General features: G+C 41.7%; 1 protein-coding gene across 1 annotated transcript in view; it reads right to left on the bottom strand.

Annotated features, from left to right (window-relative positions):
• Positions 1-217: 217 nt before the first annotated feature.
• The window catches only part of loxhd1b (lipoxygenase homology PLAT domains 1b), a 63,995-nt gene continuing 42,954 nt past the window's right edge, over positions 218-21,258 (bottom strand). The window contains exons 22-44 of the mRNA XM_042059987.1: positions 19,720-20,050; positions 19,361-19,512; positions 19,097-19,230; positions 15,856-16,028; positions 15,576-15,680; positions 15,025-15,153; positions 14,347-14,511; positions 13,691-13,872; positions 13,356-13,472; positions 12,638-12,800; positions 9,940-10,094; positions 9,578-9,787; positions 9,283-9,379; positions 7,304-7,509; positions 6,802-6,987; positions 6,555-6,682; positions 4,892-5,009; positions 4,213-4,390; positions 3,777-3,962; positions 3,250-3,420; positions 2,551-2,689; positions 2,247-2,402; positions 218-2,124 (exon numbers count right to left, since the gene is read on the bottom strand). Of these exons, the coding sequence (XP_041915921.1) occupies positions 1,644-2,124; positions 2,247-2,402; positions 2,551-2,689; positions 3,250-3,420; positions 3,777-3,962; positions 4,213-4,390; positions 4,892-5,009; positions 6,555-6,682; positions 6,802-6,987; positions 7,304-7,509; positions 9,283-9,379; positions 9,578-9,787; positions 9,940-10,094; positions 12,638-12,800; positions 13,356-13,472; positions 13,691-13,872; positions 14,347-14,511; positions 15,025-15,153; positions 15,576-15,680; positions 15,856-16,028; positions 19,097-19,230; positions 19,361-19,512; positions 19,720-20,050 (4,062 nt within the window). The 3' untranslated portion in view covers positions 218-1,643. The remainder of the gene's footprint in view (positions 2,125-2,246; positions 2,403-2,550; positions 2,690-3,249; positions 3,421-3,776; positions 3,963-4,212; positions 4,391-4,891; positions 5,010-6,554; positions 6,683-6,801; positions 6,988-7,303; positions 7,510-9,282; positions 9,380-9,577; positions 9,788-9,939; positions 10,095-12,637; positions 12,801-13,355; positions 13,473-13,690; positions 13,873-14,346; positions 14,512-15,024; positions 15,154-15,575; positions 15,681-15,855; positions 16,029-19,096; positions 19,231-19,360; positions 19,513-19,719; positions 20,051-21,258) is intronic.

The raw sequence follows: 21,258 nt of genomic DNA, 5'->3' as shown, positions 1-21,258 counted from the left end.
CAGTGGCAAGCATAGCCATGAAGGCTGTAAAGTGAGTCTAAGGCACTCAGTCAATTGCACCCTGTTTCAGGATGTTAAGCTCTCACACATTTGTGTCTGCCAGTGCTCCTATTGTCAAATTCTGAGTCACAGGGTGCAGCACATGCAATATGTAATTTTTATATATATATATATATATGTGGCCTGATTGAATGGATGAGAAGGACACAAATAAATGATTTTACTGCAGGTCTTTTATTCCCCGACTGCTTCTGGTTGAGAGCAGCTTTAACTGTATGGATTTAGGTAAAGTAGATCAACAAAATAAAAAAAAACTCTAACTTCCAGTGCAGATTGACAAACAGTAATCGAATATGTTCTAATGACAATAGGCAACAGTAGTGGCTCTGGGTGACTGGAGTAAAAGAAAAATAGAAACAACAAGAAATAAATAACAACATAGCACATTTACCAAGCCACCTCTATCATCACATTTAACTCTTAGCAGTAGCTGCCTCTAACACAGTACATTCAATGTAACCCATTGTAATGCATTAAAAGGGGAAAACATGTAACTCTGCATTTAACTCATCTCACACTGACCCATTAAACATTTTGTCTGTATTTGTTCCATTTAGAAAATGAAGTAATTAAAAATATGTTACTCTGCATTTAACTCATATCACACTGACTCAATAAACATTTTACCTGTATTTGTTTCATTCAGAAATCATTAAAAACGATAATCACTCAACCAACAGTTGACATCACATGACAAACACATACACAACTAAATGCTTGTTAACCATCGAAATGGTACACTCACTCGTTTAAACCCCTGGATGTGACCGTTGGCTGTCACCAGCTAATGTAGCTTCAAACTCCCCTCTGTATTTAACAAGTGTTATACAACGGGGAAAGAAATCAGCACATTTATTGGACTATAGAGACAATACGACCGTTGGTAGTTTTATCTAACTCAGTGTGGTAGATGTATTAAAACTCCGTGTGGATCGGCTAAACTCTGTGAGGAATCGCTAACACTCACGCTGCTACGCTGCTTCGTCCCGCTCTCAGCTTAGTTCTAGTGGGAGATGTAGCTCCGGTCTGATGCACTATCTACAAGAACCATTAATAACAAAATGTCATTATTCCCTAAACTTCACAGCACTAGCTCCATCACATATTCAGGCATTTACTGTCGAGTTATAGTATATTTAATGAATATTGATAGATTATTTATTTTACCTACGTACCGGCTGGAGAATCTGACACGTTGCCTTCAACGACACTTTTGCTTTAACTGACGTCATTGTGCGCGAGCTGTTTTATTTACTGTTTAAAAGTTCTCCCGCGGCTCGCCTCTTAAAGCTACAACGTGAAATTCCCCTGCCCTCTGTTCACCCGGTTACATTTATATATATTTTTAATATATTTAAAAGAATCGAACCCGGGTCGTCGGCGTATGGTGCAGGTGCCCCAGCCAGTTGCGCCTCGGCTGGGGCGTAATATGTAATTTTTGTAACATCAGAAATGTAGTTTCCATTTGATCTTGGGAGCGGTGCATGAGTACGTCAGTATTTGATCTTGGGAGCGGTGCATGAGTACGTCAGTATTCATTTGATCTTGGGAGCGGTGCATCTTGGGAGCGGTGCACGAGTACGTCAGTATTTGGGGAAGAGCACGCGGCGCGTCAGTCCGTCCGCCTGATTCTTGTCCAACCACTTTCCGCATATGAAGGAGGTCGTGATTCCGTTGGCGGTGTTGATGACGTCCACGCGTTCCAGCAGCCAGCTGGGGTCGAGGCCCTTGCTGTCGTGCTCCATGATCACGTGTGTCAGATCGCCCATGTCCAGCAGCTCCAATGAGAAGAAATCGGTCCGGCCGGCCTCAAACAAGTTACGCAGGCGCTGGCGCAAGCCCCGGCGGCCCGAATCCCCAGTGGTGCCAAAGAGTGTGATGAAGACGTTGGCGTTTGTGCTCGCCCCTTTCTCATCACCCGTGACCACGATGATCTCGTACGTGACTGGTCGCAGGCTGCGGGCCTTGGAGATAAAGCTCTCCACGATCTTGCTGCGCTCGAACATCACCGGGTCGTCACGTTTGGTGGAGAGGGGAATCGGAGCGTTACAGTTGAATATGAACCTGAGGGAGACAGAGAGTTAGCAATAACTTATCTTATTAATCTGGCTTTATGGAGCAACATAACCTGGTGTTGCTGTACTTGTTTCTGTGTCATCACTCTTATCCGTTCAAAGTCCACCTACCTGTTTCCGAGCGATTTCTCTTTGACAGTGACTTCTAACACATGCCAAAAGGATTCAGTTTTGGGCTTCTTCCCATCTTTGGGTATGTGGCCAACACAGATACCCGCAATGTTACCCACAACCTTAGTGGTGAACTCAAATCTGTCTGTGCTCGCGCTGTGTGGGCACAAAAATGAAATGTTATTAAATATGATTGACCACATCAATACACATACAATTTGATAGACATGAAAGATAACTTCACATACATACAATATACACAATTAAAATGACTTAGCAAAGGCACAATAGGCCTATACATTACCGTAGGAATCGCCTTTTCTTCGCTGAATTTTCTAGAACAAGCTCTTTGGAACGTCCCTTCATTCCCTCCAAGATCATCCACACATTCTCTCGCGTCTCTGCCTCATCTGTATCTGCGGTTACTGTGATGATTTCATACTCTACCAGACATAAAAAAAACATTTCAGTTCATATAACTGTTCATCAGTGCATAAGAAACACCTCACCTAGAGACTTATGTTTTGGTCTTTGGTCAATAGAATTTTACTTTTTTACATTTCATTAATGGTCTTATAAAAGATATCGGTTAATGTTCAGTGGTACCCCTTAACCCTTAAGGCGAGGATCACATCAGCCAGCGGCAAGCTGCAAACGTAATGCAACGCTCAGACCATAATACGTTTTATCTTGTTCCTAAGCAACACAAACGGTTTGTCAATTGAATACGCTCGCGTTGCGCTTTGAAAGTTGAACTAAGTTCAACGCTCAGCTTGTTCAATGCTCAGCTTGTTCAACGCTAGCGTTGCCACCGTTCCGCTGCCGAACCATAGAGAACAATAGGAAGTCTGCCGCTTGCCGCTGGCTAATGTAAACCCGCCTAAAGGTGTGGGTTTTTGAACATTCTAACATAAGATTCCGTTCCGCAACAATTGAAGCTTCTAAAAGAATTCTATGTTGAATTCCCATCACGGTACACCTTTAAGGGTTAAGACATACTTACTGGTTGTCTCATTGAGGTCCAGAATGTCGTTGTTGGCACAGCCCAGCTCTCGTATCAGCTGTCCATCATCCTCTTTCTTGGCAAACCACCTTTTGCATGGGAAACGGAAAGTTTGATCCAGGACGTCATCTCGTATATCCACGTTGAAAACAAACCAACCAGCAGCTGGGCCTAGACACACACACACACAGCTATTTTTTAACCATATTCATATTTACAGTCATGACAAAGGTGAATTACCATAAGATCCACTGGCACATGTTAGTTGGGTAATCTGATGTGATCTGGTTCAAACTGTGTTCAAATTGACTGGAGTATACAGCTCTAGAAAAAATTAAGAGACCACTACACATTTTTCTGATGTCATCTTACGGTTGCTGTGTGACATTCGAATGAGTTGACGGTTATAATCAAGTGTGCAGTGGACTCTTAATTTTGAATATGACTTTCAACTCATTCAAATGTGCAGTGGTCTTTTCATTTTTTCCAGAGCTGTATATTATTTCGATGCCCCTGCATGGACGCACCTGCATTGTCGTGCCATAGCCGAACTTTGGAAAGGTTGCCCAAGCTGAGCATGTCTGGGAATTGAAAGGTGTCCATATCTTTGCGTTCAAACTTGTTAATGTTGTTGGAGCGTTTGAGTGCCAGCGGTCCCGTGTCCCCATTCTCACCGAAGATCATTAACCACACATTGGCATCTGTCCCTGCACCTAAACATGACAAATCGACAAGATAAGCAGCAAGCCATACATATAACGACAGCAGCCAGTCACATCATAGTGAGTGAATAACCAACATTAACCTATACACATTGTGTGTGTGTGTGTGTGTGTGTGTGTGTGTGTGTGTGTGTGCATGTGTGTGTGTGTGTGTGTGTGTGTGTGCGCGCATGTGTGTGTGTGTGTGTGTGTGTGTATGAAAGGTAGTGTGTGTGCATTTGTGGTTTGTATGTGTGCGTACCCATGGTGTCGCCTGTCTTGACGTGTATAATGTAGTTGGTCAGCCCCAACATTTCTTCCCCGTCTATGACAGCAGGCATGTCAGCGCTCAATGTCTTTTTGGTGCCAAGGGTGGTCGACAGCCACTCAGAGTACCTAAACTCTGCCACTTCATCAGTTTGTACGTTACGCAGGGCAACCTACACACACATAAATCCAAATATGTCTTACTTGATGCTTTTATCCAAAGCGACTTTTAAAAAAAAACAACTGTTAGGACAATCCCCTAGAGCAACTTGGGTTAAGGTGCCTTTCTCAGGGGCAGAATGGCCGAGAACCATATCCACAACTTTCTGGCTACTTCTGGTTATAAGGTGTATGTTTCCCAAAAGACCAAAAGAGAAACGCCCCAGAAATACCTGACGAAATAAAAACATTGCCACACTCCCTCTAAAGTGATGCGGGTCAGATTATAATATAGAAGAGAGGGGAGAACAGGCCAAGAATGTGACCACAAAGGTGTGAAGCTGTTTCAGTTACACTTCAGAAGTGTTGGTAGCTAAAATGCAAACACATTCATTAGAAACCAAACCTCCACATGCAACCTTCGCCTATACAACACACCAACAACTGCAACATTCAACGCATGCAACATTCGCCTATACATCAACACACACACACACACACACACACACACTCACCCTTTCCAGGAACCAGTCGGGTCGGCTGCCAGAGCCGTCAACTCGGACCCGCATCTTTCTCAGGGGTGCAATGTCTTCAACCTCAAGAATGAGCGTGTCCTTTTGTCCACGCTCAAATCTACACACACACACACACACACACATTCTGTTGGGACCTTCACACTTTCACTATACCACTTTCACTGTACCACTAATAAAACCCAAACTGTGTCTCAAATCGCGTACTTCTGCACTTACAATACCTATTTTTATGTGCATGAGGGTGTTCACACTGAAAATTCCAACAACACGAAGGGCGCTGCAAGTCCCCGGATGGTTCACTCATAACCAGAGCCGGACAGTAACGGAGTACATTTACTTGAGTACAGTACTTGAGTACAATTTTGAGGGATCTGTACTTTACTCGAGTATCATTTTTGGGGAGTATTCAAGTACATTTGAGAGGCAAATATTGTACTCTTTACTCCACTACATTTCTACCCATAACCGTGAGTACTTCTTCTAAAAAAAAAGGGAAAAAGAAAAATCTCGGAAACCTTCAATTTGTTGTTTTCCTCTCAAACGTGATTGGATTGTGCAGCCGCCACTGATTGGGACAGCCTATCAGCAATCACCTTCAGCTTTCCGCTAAAGTCAACTCCATGGTCAGATTTAGATAAGAGACGAAACAGTGGATGAAGACGCAACAGGTCCATCCCGGGAATGTGCCAACCCGTGGCCCTACTTTGCCAGACTATTTCAATTTTCTGAACAAGTTAATGATAGTTTTCGCTTCAAGTGTTTCAATTACAAAATAGTATTTTGTATTTGAAATACGTATTTTATATACATGCAAACATACATGTATACATTTATATACATTAGAAATACTGCCCATCCCTGGCAACATGGTAAAAAGATCAAAATGACTTGATTTTACTTTCAATTCCTTTTATATTCTCCAAGGTATTAACATTAAAATTTTTCATAACTCCATGTAGGATGTTTCTGTACATAAATGTAAGCACTGTGGCAGTAGTAATGCAATATTTAGAAAATGTAAGCTACTCTTGTACTCTTGATACTCAAGTACTTTAAAAATAAGTACCGGTACTTCAGTACTTTTACTTAAGTAGACATCTGACTGTTGTACTTTTACTTGTACTTGAGTAAAATTTAGCAAAGGGTATCTGTACTTTTACTCAAGTAATGAAGCTGTGTACTCTGTCCGCCTCTACTCATAACGGTCAAAAAGCTAAGTGTGGAACACTGGACACTATTCGCCCTCAACGGACGGCATCTTGGCCAAATAGCGGAAGGGTAGGGAGCGTTTTCAAACTCGTGGTAATCACGGTTGAGAAAGCTGAAGCAGCAGCAGTGGAAAACACACTTTACAGAGGTACAAGCAAGTTATAACATAAACCGTTCATGTTTTGACACAGTATGACCATGTCACTGTCGAATTGAGGACGCCAATAAAGTTATATTTAAATGTTGCGATCGTCATTTCCGTGAAGTGCACGGAGTTAATGTTTGATATGAGACAATACTATTCTGTTAAAATTTGCGCACTCTGCCAGTAAGCACACAGTGCACATAGGGTACTACACGAAAGTGTACTCATGAAAGCACACCAATTGAGACAAACTCCCTGTGTGTGAGAATGAGAGTGTGGGGTGAGAACCTGTCTCCATTCTTTGGCAGCAGCTTCTCATCTGAGCTTCCGTTGACCCCAAATATAGTCAAGTAAATGTGTGTGTCTGTTCCTGCATTCTGCACATCACCTGTAACCACAGTTACCTCATAGATGATCTGAGCCAGGGGAAAAAAGCAGATAAAGTAAGTAAATCAGAATCTGTGTTCACAAAAAATGGATCTATTGTATATTTTTGTGTCAGTTCACAGAATTTATGTGAGTGTGTGTTTCTTACCTTTTGTGCAATGGAGATGACAACAGCATCCATGATGTGGAGCACACAGGTAGTGAGACCGTCACCACGGTCTTTGGCCAACCAGCACTTACACAGGAACACATACTGCACTGCTTTTGTTGGCACAGCAACTGACAACTCATGCACCAGCCAGCAACTCTCTGGAGTTGCTCCATCATGACCCAGCTATTAACACATACACAATTTCATAGTATAGAAATGATTTTTATCATAATTTATTATAATATTTATCAAGAAATTGGCATGAAAATTACATTATTATTGTATTGTAATTATTTGTTATTAAAATGCAGAGATGGTATAGTTATAAACCTATAATATATATTTGGATAAATATTTTCTGTAAAGGGAATATGATAATATGATCAAGCTCAGTTGAAGTGGAAACCTGTAGTCAAACCAGGAGAAGACTGCACCACTGATCTAAACAAGACATTTTTAATGACAAAAGTGATATTGTATGGTGAATTATGCATCTTGCCTCCACTCGTTTGATATCTCCCACATCTTTGCCTCGACAGTGGAGGTTGTCCAGAGCTCCAGGCAAAAAGCCGCTTTTTCCTTCGGGCAATTCCAGCCACATACGGTCTGTGGCTCCCTCTCGTCCATGGATGATGACAAATGCACGGCTGGTGGTCCCCGCATCATCCTCATCACTTGTCGTCACAGTGAAGTGATAGGGGATCACTGGGCACAACACAACATCACCATATATGCTTAGCCAGCCCACACATACACACACGCACGCATACTGGAAGACCTCAATTATGGGTTCCCATGTTCTTATAGAACCCAAAATATTGGTGCTTCCAAGCAGATATTAGTGAGCTGTTGAAAATGTTGATTGTTTTAAAGGATAATTCCGGTATTTAGCACGTTGAGTCCCTTTTCTGGTTTGTTTTGGATGAACTAGAATGGTGGATACCGAAATTTTGACGATGGGTCCTGTTTCGACTATCTGACTCGTTTTAAATTACCTTTGACTGTTTCAGAGTGGCTGGCCATGGGTATGCACAAACATGTCCTTAAAACAACCCTTAACGTTTGTTTTCAAAACTGTGCAACTCACCGAGTGGTTAGTGGTGGTGTTCATTGATTATTTTAAACAAATCAGCACAATGTATGAATTCAATCTGTGTTATTTGCTATTGTGGAACTATTTTTTCAGATACCTCACAACCGTGTATAAACTTCCGCTCAATATTTGAGTCTGAAGCATAGACAGTAAAAGAAGGTCTCGCGGGGGAAAGACTACAACCGTAAACAGACCCCCTTTCCGTTTCCGGTAGTGCAGTAATATCAAGGAGCAATGAGTCTTCCAACAGAAATCTATTGGATTTTACAAAATGGCAAATAGAACACGACAGAAACTGTATTTCGCCACGCTACTTGTTTTGGAACATCAACGAATATCACTAACCACTCGGTGAGTTGCACAGTTTTAAAAATGAACGTTAAGGGTTGTTTTAAGGACATGTTTGTGCATGCCCATAGCCAGCCAGTCAAAGGCGATTCTAAACGAGTCAGAAAGTCGACACAGGACCCATCGTCAAAATGTCGGTGTCCACCACTCTAGTTCATCTAAAACAAACCAGAAAAAGGGACTCAAAGTGCTAAATACCGGAATTATCCTTTAAGAATTGTTTTTATCTAGATGGTGTAACAATGAATAACACACAATTTTTAACAAACACCACTGTTTATAATTTCCATTAATTCTCATCTGTGGTATCATTCATCCAACTGTGCATAAATAATGCCCTTTGCTCTGGTTTCCAGTTTCCATTTTATTTTAAATGCATGCATAAAGCATAGCTCCAGGTAGGGTTCATATGTAGCAGGAACTTGATTCCTATCATCCAATGCAATTTAGTAAAGTGCCCTCTGGACCTGTGTTGTCCGATGGGGAGAAACAAAACTAATCAGGTAATAAATACCTAGTTGGTGGTGGTAACCCACACCATAAGTGTATCTAAATTAGATATGTCCCAAAAATTACATTTTACCGTGACTCAAAAAGCTATAAACAGTCTTATAAGCTGTGTGTACAAATCCGCTTGGAGCTCCAGTGGAATTTTGAGGTAACGACGAGAATTCTCAGTCGAACCGTTCATGTGCCGTTGAAAGGGTGGAAGTAGATGACACACCAGGCCAGCACTAACCTCCGAGCGCGGTAAACAAAATCGGATATTTCAGGCAGTAAAAGCCCTGGTAAGAACCAAACCAGATTTTGTTCAAATCTACACACCTATGGCTACTGAAAAATGTAAGGTTAATTTATCAAATGTTATTTTGAAGTATTAAAAAACATCGTTGTTTTAGAATTTTCGGACAAAATGGGTGATAAATGGAGGTGTTACAATATTGATATTAAGCCATCTGCAATATTTTGTTTGTCAGGGCAGTTCTATTGTTTCTACATTATGCACATTATATATGGGCTTGGGTGTCTTTGCTCACATAAACTGTCCTCTTTGTCTCTGCTGTCTTTGTCTCTCTGGTTCATGTTGCTGTCCAGTCCCCGTAAGCCACTGCCATCCCTGGGACCCTCATAACCCTACAAAAGCACATAGATTGAACATTAGAGCAAAATATTTCTCTCTCTCCCACACACACACACTTATACACACTAAAGCAGACATATCCTTGTCTGTCCAGTATCATCTCTCTCTCCCTGCTACACTCAGAGACATAAACACTCTCACACACATATACTGGTATACACACTTTCATACACACATACACTCATACACACCTTTACATATAACACTCGGCAGATTTTCATATCCTCTTTCTTCCTGGACAGCCAGCGTTCACACATGAAGAGGAAATTCTTCTCTGTGTCCAGGTCTATCACTTCCACTTCCTCCAAGTACCAGTCAGGACTCAGCAAGCTGTTGTCATGACGAACACGGATCATAAACACCAGTCCAAGCTCTACAGCCTCTAAATCGAACTCATCCACCTGCAAAAAACAAACACATCATCATCACATCTAAGCTTTGGGTTAGAGGGCCTTTGTATTTGTCTGTTTATTCCCATTTGTACATGCAGTTCATATCACTGTGTGTGACTTTTTTGCACTTTGCACATGTATAAGTGTCTTTCTTGTCTTACCGCTCCACTCTCAAACTTGTTGCTGTTGGTTGCTGATTTGCTGAGTGGCCTCTCCCCTGTGTCTCCCAGATCTCCATAGATGGTGATGAACACATTTGCATCTGTCCCTGCCCCATACATGTCACCTGTTTTCACGACAACTTTGTAGGTGTGAACTACAACCACCAAACACAATCATACACAAGTTCAGGTTAATACACAAACATACAGTATGTCTGCAATGTGTATATGTGTTTATGAGTCAATAACATTTATCATCATAATCTATCTGGCCCAAGTCAACATTCTCAAACTACATTAGCTTACATTGCTAAGCTAAGGCAGTGGTTTTCAAAGTGGGGGCCGTGAGGGAGTGCCAGGGGGGCCTAAGCAAGTTGGAAGGAAAAGTAAAAGCAACAAATTTATACATTTGGAAAATGTAAAATATACCTATTACCAGACATGTGGACTCGAGTCACATGACTTGGACTCGAGTCAGACTCGAGTCATGATTTTAATGACTTCAGACTTGACTTGATAAAATTCGGCATGACTTGCGACTCGACTTGGACTTGAATACTATTCACTCAAGACTTGACTCGGACTTTGCCTCTTTGACTTGTGATGACTTGACATGTCTCGAATCAAAAACTAAATTTCCTGATCGTGTACCAGTCAACCCAGAGACGCTTTCCCGCGACTAAAAATAAATAAATAGCGGAGACAAGCGGCCAGAGCACAGTTCAGTAGATTACTGCCACTACCCCCACACGCGTTACGCACTGTGTGTAGGGCACCAAGAGACAGAGGAAGGACCAACATTTAGCCAATCACTAGTAGCTTTACTGCAAACTGATTTGCACTCTTGTTAGAGAACGTTTGTCAAAAAGCACCAACAGCATGTTACATAAAGATGATACTTTTCGAGTCCTCTCCATTAAGATCCAACTTAAACTTATGCTAAGCTACTGCATTTAATTGAGAACACATCTAAGCACGCACGAGAGGGAGAGAAAACGAGTAGGTTCCAGCTGGCTTGTCATTGTTGATGATGATTGATATCTTCTTTTAAATATAAGAAACATATAAAAAGAAATCGTGGAGGCAAAAAAATACGAGATTAGAGGAGATTGTGAATTTATCCGTTTCTCACTAGCCTACTATACTGTTATAAACTATGAGATCCAGGTCACTATGACATAGCTGCACTCACTGTGATTTGGAAAGTGGACAAGAATATTATGAAGAGTTGTCTTTGCCTTGTGTAATGGAACTGGTGAGTCTTGAAGTATTCAATAATTTATTTACATGAAGCACATGATATGCCGATTGAAACGCATTCCACTCAGCTACTGTAGCTAGGTGGCTACTGGCTACCAGGCTCATAATTCACTTTTAATTGCAAACAGAAAATGTCAAGCAAGCATCATGTCATACATGCTTCTCTTTCCAAAGGAATGAAAGCTGTTTGTGCCAACTTAATATCATGCTTATCATTGTTAAAATTGTGCTATACATGTGGCACAAACAAGTTTGTGGACTAGCCATAGGCTATATTTGAACGGAGCTGGTAAAAAAAGATCATTATGAGAACGTGTGGACAGTGGCACACAATGGGCTTAAAGTGACCGTGCACCATTTACAAATTAGATAAACAGCATCAAATGTCTAGTATTTCTTAAGAAATTAATACTTTAAAACAAAATTACTGTCATTATTATCTTTTAAATAATATAAAAGTGTTGACCTTGGCTTCCCTTATGAGTCACCACTGGCAGACAGCCTAATAAATTGTTTGCAGGCAAATCTGTGGCCTAGCGCAGTGAAATACCATCAGTCAAATTATTACTCATCCTTACAGTGGGCTCCGCAATTTGGAAAAACATTATATATATTTGCAGCTGTGCTGAGTGTCATGTAGCTATCCATTTTGTAGAGATTACTCAGGTATGCACATGTGTATATTACACAAGTATGCACATGCATATGTCGTAAAAGATTACAAGACAGAAACATTGAACATATTTTAATCTGTATTTATAAAAAAAATACTGTGGATTAGATGGAAGTGCTAAAATTATGATCGATAGTCTAATAATGGCATTATTAAGTGAAGAGTACCTGATGACTTGTTCAGGACTTGAAAAAGATTGGGACTTGGACTTGGACTCGACTTGGCTTTGATGTGACTTGGACTTGGACTCGACTTGCCCTTCTCTGTATTTACTTGGGACTTGACTTGGACTTGACTGCTAAGACTTGGGACTTACTTGTGACTTGCCAAACAGTGACTTGGTCCCACCTCTGCCTATTACTATGAGGGTTGTTATACAATGCCATTAGAATAATTTGTTACATATCTGAACATTATATTTTCTATGATAATGACTGGGAATAATAGTAGAGTGATAGCTCTCATATAGCAGAAAGCCCCAAATGCAATTTTTACACACTGTATGCTCTATCGCGAAGTGCTTGTGGCTAAAACAATTATTAGGATTAGCTTAATGTATTTTTACATTTTCCGTAGTATTGTCGATGGGTTTAATAACACATCAAGGGGGTCCTTGGCCAGAACCTACAGTAGTGGTATTTGGGGGGCCTTGTCGTGGAAAAGTTTGGGAACCCCTGAGCTAAGGTATTTACAAACAAACAAATGAAAATTATAAATATAGTGAATAAACGCAAGTGTAAGGCCTGCACATGCAGAAACACCTACTCTCTAGAGCGTCGTCCACCTCAAACTGGGAGACTTTGAGAGTTCCATCTCGTGCGAGTTTCTCTGTGATGATTTCAGAGGGCACCAGCTCACAGATTGTTTCCCCATCCTCCTCTGAGGTGGCCAACCATCTCTCACATGGAAATATCGCTGTCTCTGACCCCTACATACACACACACACACACACACACACACACACACACACACACACACACACACATACACATAATCAAAGTCTGCTTTATTGTCAATTTCTTCATATGCCAAGACATACAAAGAGATCGAAATTACGTTTCTCACTATCCCACGGTGGCGACAAGACATAATTTTACCAATTAAGTCCACAGACAAACATAACATTCAAGTAAACAATAAAAAGTAAATAAGAAGGCACATACAATGAATAAATAAGAGCAGCAAAATTGGGTTGAAATTGTGCAATTGACAGTCAATATAGTAGTGCAAAGTCAGGCCAATAAATGGCTGAGGTAGTTCTGTTTGACCTAAGTAAGCAAGTGGCATAGTGGTGCAAGTTATAATGAAGAAAGCTCTCTGTAAGACCTTTATCACTTTGTGAAAACCTTAACAAGGACATGATATCTATGAAAATCAATCAAGCAACAGCATTTCTTTTCACACATTTGTGTTGTCTGTGTGTTGGTGTGTGTGTGTGTGTTTGTGTGTTTGTACAGTCAGCATGCATAATATGTTTACATACCTTTCCCTTCCTCAGCAGTTGTCTGATCTCAATCCGATCCAGGTGCCAGCCTGGATTCACTCCACGGTTGTCATGACCAACACGAATCTTCTCTATAACTTCACCAGTATCCTCCAACTGTGGACATTTAAGCAGCTATTACTGACAGGCATGACAATATCATCAAGCAATGGATCATGTGACTAATGTGAAAAAAAAAACAACTATGACATATGCACAAACAAAAAATCCTCACAGAGCAGTGTGAATTGTTATTAAAGCAACTGTGTGTGTGTGTGTGTGTGTGTGTGTGTGTGTGTCTGTGTGCGTGCATGCACATGTGTGCAGAACAGCACCTCTACAATGAACATGTCCTCTGCAGCTCTTTTGAAGTACATTTTCCTCTCTCTTTTATTGGCACATAGAGACTTCTGGGTGGTGCCCACGCCATCACAACCATACAGAACAATAAACACATCTGCATCCGTCCCCGCAGCGAAGATGTCAGTAGTGAAAACCTTGATCTCATACGGAACAACTAGAACAAACACACAAACACATATGAGCACATGTAAAAACAGATAGGAGGGGGCCTATAAACATGTACACAGCATTATCAGGGGTTCTCAAATGTTTTGGTTCCAGGGAGGTTTCTAAGAAAATTTTCTGAGGACCCCCTCATAATCGTTAATGTGGGTGGGAGCAAATAGACACAATTTACTTGTTTTATTGGTGAAAATGGTCGCCATTTGTAGATATAATTCTTTAAAACGATCAACCTCAACTTTAGAATTTAAAGCAAATTATTTTGCGGACCCATGCCCTCTGGGTCGCGGACCCCACTTTGAGAACCACTGTCCTAAAGATATTTGTAGCTAACTACTGTTACTGCTAGCTAACTTCTAAATGTGCTTACTATGTCTTACCAGCAGAGGCTAGTATTACATCTTACTCTCTCACACTCTCTTACTGAACACACACACACACACAGACACACACACAGAGTCCTCACATGGTGTGTAGTGTTGTGTCTGGAGGTGGGCTGGGTAGAGATCTCTCTGAATGGCCCCGTCCTCCTCCCCACGGTCCAGCCAGAGGCCACATGGGAAGACCAAGCGTTCCCCCAGCGACGGAGCGTCAATCTCAACCCAGTCCAGAAACCAGCCTGGAGAGCCACCTGAAACACTCAAAGACACACATGTTTATAAACACACAGAAATACACAGAAATACACACTGATCACATCACATTGTGGGGCAGCCGTGGCCCACTGGTTAGCACTCTGGGCTTGTAACCGGAGGGTTGCCGGTTCGAGCCCCGACCAGTGGGCCGCGGCTGAAGTGCCCTTGAGCAAGGCACCTAACCCCTCACTGGTCCCCGAGCGCCGCCGTTGAAGCAGGCAGCTCACTGCGCCGGGATTAGTGTGTGCTTCACCTCACTGTGTGTTCACTGTGTGCTGTTTGTGTTTCACTAATTCACCGATTGGGTTAAATGCAGAGACCAAATTTCCCTCACGGGATCAAAAAAGTATATATACTTATACTTATACATCACATCAAACAGGATACACGAAATGGGGACACATGCAAGGATGAAAAATCTGGTTAGAATAACAGAAAGTTAAATGTCAAATGAATGATAAATGTTGCATCGCTTGTTTATCTGTATTTATGAGATAATGTTCATGTACCTGAGTTGTCATGACCAATACGAAGCCGCTTAAGTCTACCCAAGTCCACTGCCTCCACTGTAAACTCATCAATCATCCCTGCCTCAAACTTATTCTTGTAGTTCTTAGAGGCCTTCAGGTTGATTATCCCTGCCAATGAGGAAATCATTGTTTCTTAAGAACATAGAAGCATATGAGGTCACATTTGAACATTTAAAATGGGCATTGTCATTGATGACATATTTGCTTTACATCAAATGCTGTTTATTCACCACATGTCATATATGACCTCAACCAAACGTTTATATTGATACTTGAGTGGGGCTTGTTCTAAAACATCACAACACGTTATGAGGGCAGTCGATATACGTAAATAGCTATACTGTAACCTTATGCCTGTTGCTATGATGCATTATAAACACTTAATACACATTTATAGATGTGCTTATAATGCTTTATGGGTTGATACAAACTGAGTTTAAGCAAAGTGTTACCTCATATGCTAATGAACAAGTTAAATAGGGAAAGAATGAGACAAGAGACCTGGATGTGTACCAGTGTACAGTCTCTACCTGTGTCATCTTTGGTGCCATACAGGATGGCGTAGACATTAGCATCAGTCCCAGCATACATTTTTTCACCTGTCTTCACTCTCAGAGTAAATGTGGTAGACATAGCTATAAACACGGACATACACAAATATGAATTACTTCATGTAGAAATCCTATACACACATCACTGGTACCAAAGGAAATAAAGTCAGCATGTATGTGTTGACTGTATACATATTCTGTATGGATAGGTGAAGTATTGGATGAGTCATTGAGTCCCCACTGTGTGTGCCTGTCGGACCTTTCTGCTCGAGCAAAAGAGTGCGTAAAGAGGTGTCCCCCCCCTCCTCATCATCATCATCATCCTCCTTATCCTCTTTGTGCATGAAGGCCTCGTCCACTGGCACCAGCTCACGAGCAATCTGACCATCATCCTCATCTACGGCCAGCCATCTCATGCAGGGGAAGTAATACCTGATGTACACACACACACACACACACACATACAGTATCTCACAAGTTTTTGTAAATATTTTATTATATCTTTTCAACACTGAAGAAATGACACTTTGCTACAATGTACAGTGTACAGCTTGTATTACAGTGTAAAGTTACTGTCCCCTCAAAATAACTCAACACACAGCCATTAATGTCTAAACAGCTGGCAATAAAAGTGAGTACACCGCTAAGTAAAAATGTCCCAATTGGGCCCAATTAGCCATTTTCCCTCTCCGGTATCATGTAACTCATAAGTGTTGCAAGGTCTCAGGTGTGAATGGGGAGCAGGTATGTTAAATTTGGAGTTATCGCTTTGACACTCTCATACTGGTCACTGGAAGTTCAACATGGCACCTTATGGCAAAGAACTCTCTGAGGTTCTGAAAAAAAAAAAATGTTGCTCTACATAAAGATGGCCTGGGCTATGAGAAGATTGGCAACACCCAGAAACAGAGCTGCAGCACGGTGGCCAAGACCATACAGCGGTTTAACAGGACAGGTTCCACTTAGAACAGGCTTCGCCATGGTCGACCAAAGAAGTTTAGTGCACATGCTCAGCATCATATCCAGAGGTTGTCTTTGGAAAACAGTAGTATGAGTGTTGCCAGTATTGCTGCAGAGGTTGAAGGGGTGGGGGGTCAGCCTGTCAGCGCTCAGACCATACGCCACACACTGCATCAAATTGGTCTGCATGGCTGTCGTCCCAGAAGGAAGCCTCTTCTAAACATGATGCACAAGAAAGCCCGCAAAAACAGTTTGCTTAAGACAAGCAGACTAAGAATATGGTTTACTGGAACTTATTTGGTTCAGATGGTGTCAAGCGTGGGTGGCAGCAACCAGGTAAGGAGTACAAGGACAAGTGTATCTTGCCTACAGTCAAGCATGGTGGTGGGAGTGTCATGGTCTGGGGCTGCATGAGTGCTGCCGGCACTGGGGAGCTACAGGTCATTGAGGGAACCATGAATGCCAACATGTACTGTGACATACTGAAGCAGAGCATGAGGGGAGTTAACTGGGCCGCAGGGCAGTATTCCAACATGAGAACAACCCCAAACACACCTCCAAGACAACCATTGCCTTGCTAAAGAAGCTGGGGTAAAGGTGATAGACTGGCCAAGCATGTATCCAGACCTAAACCCTATTGAGTGTCTGAGCATCTGTGGGGCATCCTCAAACGGAAGGTGGAGGAGCGCAAGGTCTCTAACATCCACCAGCTCCGTGATGTCGTCATGGAGGTGTGAAAGAGGATTCCAGTGGCAACCTGTGAAGCTCTGGTGAACTCCATGCCCAAGAGGGTTAAGACAGTGCTGGAAAATAATGGTGGCCACAAAATATTTGGGCACAATTTGGACACTTTCACTTAGGGGTGTACTCACTTTTGTTGCCAGTGGTTCAGACATTAATGGTGTTAAAGGTGCTCTAAGCGATGCTGGGTAACATAACTTCTGTTGACTTTCAAACAAAACAGAGAACTAGCTCGCTACTTCCTCCCCCTCCCTCCTGTGCTGCTCCCGTGCAATTGAAACTCTCCTAAACGCACATCTCTTCTGTGATTTGCTGGAACGGTTTGTTATGTTTTTACAGGCTAGGTTTTGCCCAGGTTGTTTTTGTTGCCTGGGCTGTCCACAGAGATCGCGTTTTTTTACAGTGTATTCAGGACACAGACAAGTAGCAATGTTTGCAGTAAGTGACATAAAATGTTTTAACCTAAAAAATGCGTGGCATCGCTTAGAGCACCTTTAATGTGTGTTGAGTTATTTTGAGGGGACAGCAAATTTACACTGTTATTCAAGCTGTACACTCACTACATTTTATCAAAGTGTCATTTCTTCAGTGTTGTTTCTTGAAAAGATATAATAAAATATTTGCAGAAATGTCAGGGGTGTACTCACTTTTGTGAGATACTGCATATATATAAATAAATATATTAAATGTGAAGTACTTTATCCTAGCCTGGTTAGCACGCAGACGTTAACTTAAAGGAAAAATCCGGTGTTAAATGGGGTTTAGATATGATGTTTAGATAAGTATGAGTGTAAGCTAGAGTCATGGACAAAGAGTGACCCTATCCAGCCCCGAAGCATTCTGAACATTTACCGATTCTTTGCAATTTTTACTGATTCTTCCATTGCGCTATTTAGCGCTAGCAACCGGGCATCTCTCATACTGCACATAAATTGCTTCTTTTAACCCATCTAGATACACACTTCGTCAACAGTGTAATTAGGCTCTTAACATTTAAAACGAAGCATTGGCAACATTGTATGTGTGCTGAAAGCTTATTTAGAAGACATTATATACACACAGTACCTGAAGTGAAATTTCTGCTTGTTTTCTGGGCGATGCCATTTTGAATTTAAGACTCGATAAGTCTATCAACGAACTTGAATCTCGTGTTGTTGATGGAAGGAGGACTGTGCACGTGAGCATTCAAAAAAATCTACAACTCATGAATTTAACCAGATTTGTTTCCCATGCACGACACACCCCCCTTTTTGAATGCTCACGCGCACAGTCCTCCTTCCGTCAATAGACTTTATCATTTAAATTTTGGTTGGGTGAGCCGCAGAAGATTTTCAGAATTTAAAGTGGGCCTCAGCAGTTTTAAGTTTGGGAACCTCTGTTGTAAACAAAGGTTTTAAATGCAGTTGTTTACTCAATTCCAAAGAAATACACGTGCCGGATTAGCGATTGTATTTGCGTACCCGTAACCTGGGTTTTAGGGACATTGGAAATAGGCTTCAATGACCTCTTGCCCAGATGGACCTCCAGAGCACCTGCAATCCCAAATTTGGCAAAGATTCGTATCGGTATTCCCAGGCTAACTTTATCTTATTCGGCAGTGACAAAGACTAAAGAATGTTTTCAGAAATAGTCCCCCAGTTTTCTACCAGAGCCAATCTCAGGTAGGCCTAGATACAAACCAAAAGCTCTATTTTTCATCTTTGTTTTCTAAATTTCACCCAATTTTATGTCCTCTCTTGTCAGCCTTACAGGACAACACAGTTTTTGTTTGTGTGTGTACTTTTTGAATGGAAACTCACATTGTTTCATCCTTTAAATCAACGATTTCAACACGATCAAGGAACCAACCAGCATTTGCGTTGCTGTTGTCATGACGAATGCGCAGTTTCTTTAGTGGCCCGAGGTCAATTGCACTGACCACAAACGTATCCTCCTTAGAAAAATATAATTGGAGAGCATAGGTTAGAAAATGAAACCCCGCAATGCCAAGTATTCGCAATGCCAAGTAGTGTGTGTGTGTGTGTGTGTGTGTGTGTGTGTGTGTGTGTGTGTGAACAGAGCACCTGGTTACACATAAACTTGTTGAAGTTTTTGGACTTGCGTAGGTGTCTCTCTCCTGTGTCTCCACTGTCCCCGTAGATGTTGACAAAAACTTTGGCATCGGTTCCAGCAGCCCATAAAGTCCCCGTAAACACATGCACTTCATATGTATTCTCTGAGTAGACACACACACACTATGAGTGAGTGATGCCCTGTTCACATAGGTTTAGACAACAGTTTTATAAACAGTTTCATTACATACAAATATGGGTGTATGGTTAAAATGGATCACTGAAATTGAATTGAACAAAATAACAAAAAGTCTCCGATTCTCTCTCCATCCTTGCTCCTTGCTTCTCTCTTTCCCTGTTCATCGTCGTACCCTCAAGCTCATCGTAGTCATCCGCCCGCAATTCTACTACATTCTCTCCATTATTCTCATCCTGGGCGAGCCAGCGTTCACACGTGAAGGTGTAAGTCTTCACCACCTCCTTCCATTCCTCTACTGGACCCTCCTCTTTATCCTTCTTCTTCTTCTTCTTGTCCTTCTTATCCTCCTTCTCCTCCTTCTTGTCTTCCTTCTCCTCCTTTGGCACTAGCGCCATGATGAGTCGTTTGACGTGGACGGTATCCAGGAACCAGCCGTCGGCCAAGCCCGAGCCATCATGCCCAATACGGATCTTATAGACCTGGCCTACATCCAGAGCCTCGATCTGGTGTAGTCAATAAAACAAAAACAGGTACATCAATGTTGATTAAAGAATGACAGAGATTTATCCCACATATAACACGTTCCAGTTGTTACACACATCACATACAAATCTTCCACAAGCTCAAAGAAAACCTTTGTTATTTACACCTGTCAACTAAGCTTGCGGTGAATTTGTAGAGAACACATGTGGAGTAGTAGCCTGGGTGCCATTCCGAACTTAGTCCTGCCCACAACATTTGACGTCGGGAAGTTCGGTCTGGCATTGCTCCATCACGTCATCTGAGCACGCTTAGATTAGGCTTATGTTTGAAACAAAAACGCTGTGGCTAGAAGGATACATGGCTTTTAAGACCCCATATGGAAAATGCATATTATTTAATGAGGTTTTATCACTGAAAACTATTATTTCTGAAAACTTTGGCCAAAGTTGAGATGTGGGAAAACTCGTGGTTTCCCTTTCATCAAGGGAAAACAGCGCTGTTGCATTGCGACATGTTCCTCGTTCGTTTGAAATCTCTGATTGACCACCTGTTCGAGGGATTTGCGACAGCCTTTTCCAGCTGTTTAACATGTTTGTAGCATATCAGTGTTCAACAGAATTATTTTTAAAAACGGAGGGGAACTGACTATATCAGTTTTTTCCTAATAGCCTACCCTACTAGGCTACGTATCTCTTAGATTTCGCTAATGAATGTTGTAGGCAAGGAGTTATTGACGGCACTAACTTTTACAAAAGACCAGAAAATAATATTAAGGCATTTGTGGAGAAGAAGGATGGTTCGTGTGTTTTCTTCCTACACCTAATCTATTTCGTTGCTCTGATGGTCTATCCAATTGAGTGCAGAGGCATTCCTCCCCTGTATCGGTTGAAACACGCCCCATAATCACATCCCAATGGAGTAGTCCCAGTCCCAGTATCAGACTCATATTCTGACTAGAATTGAGTATGACTACGTCAACAAATTAACGTCATGGGTACATTAAAACATGCATTCAAGAATGATCTCTATAATGCTTGGCTTTATTTAGAGCACTCTCGTGAGGGTGAGGAAAAGAAAGAGAGTGAGTGCGAGAGAAAGAGAGAGAGAGAGATATCGTCCAAACGCCGCAGATGCGGCACAACAAAAAATAAGCATCAAGCGATGCGCTCAGTCCATTAAACAAAAACAACGCCAACAACTCTGTATCTTCTTTCAGTCCCAAAAAATA

This window comes from Alosa sapidissima, chromosome 13 (genome assembly GCF_018492685.1).
Source record: "Alosa sapidissima isolate fAloSap1 chromosome 13, fAloSap1.pri, whole genome shotgun sequence".
Taxonomy (NCBI): domain Eukaryota; kingdom Metazoa; phylum Chordata; class Actinopteri; order Clupeiformes; family Clupeidae; genus Alosa; species Alosa sapidissima.
This window is presented reverse-complemented; position numbering and strand designations above follow the sequence as displayed.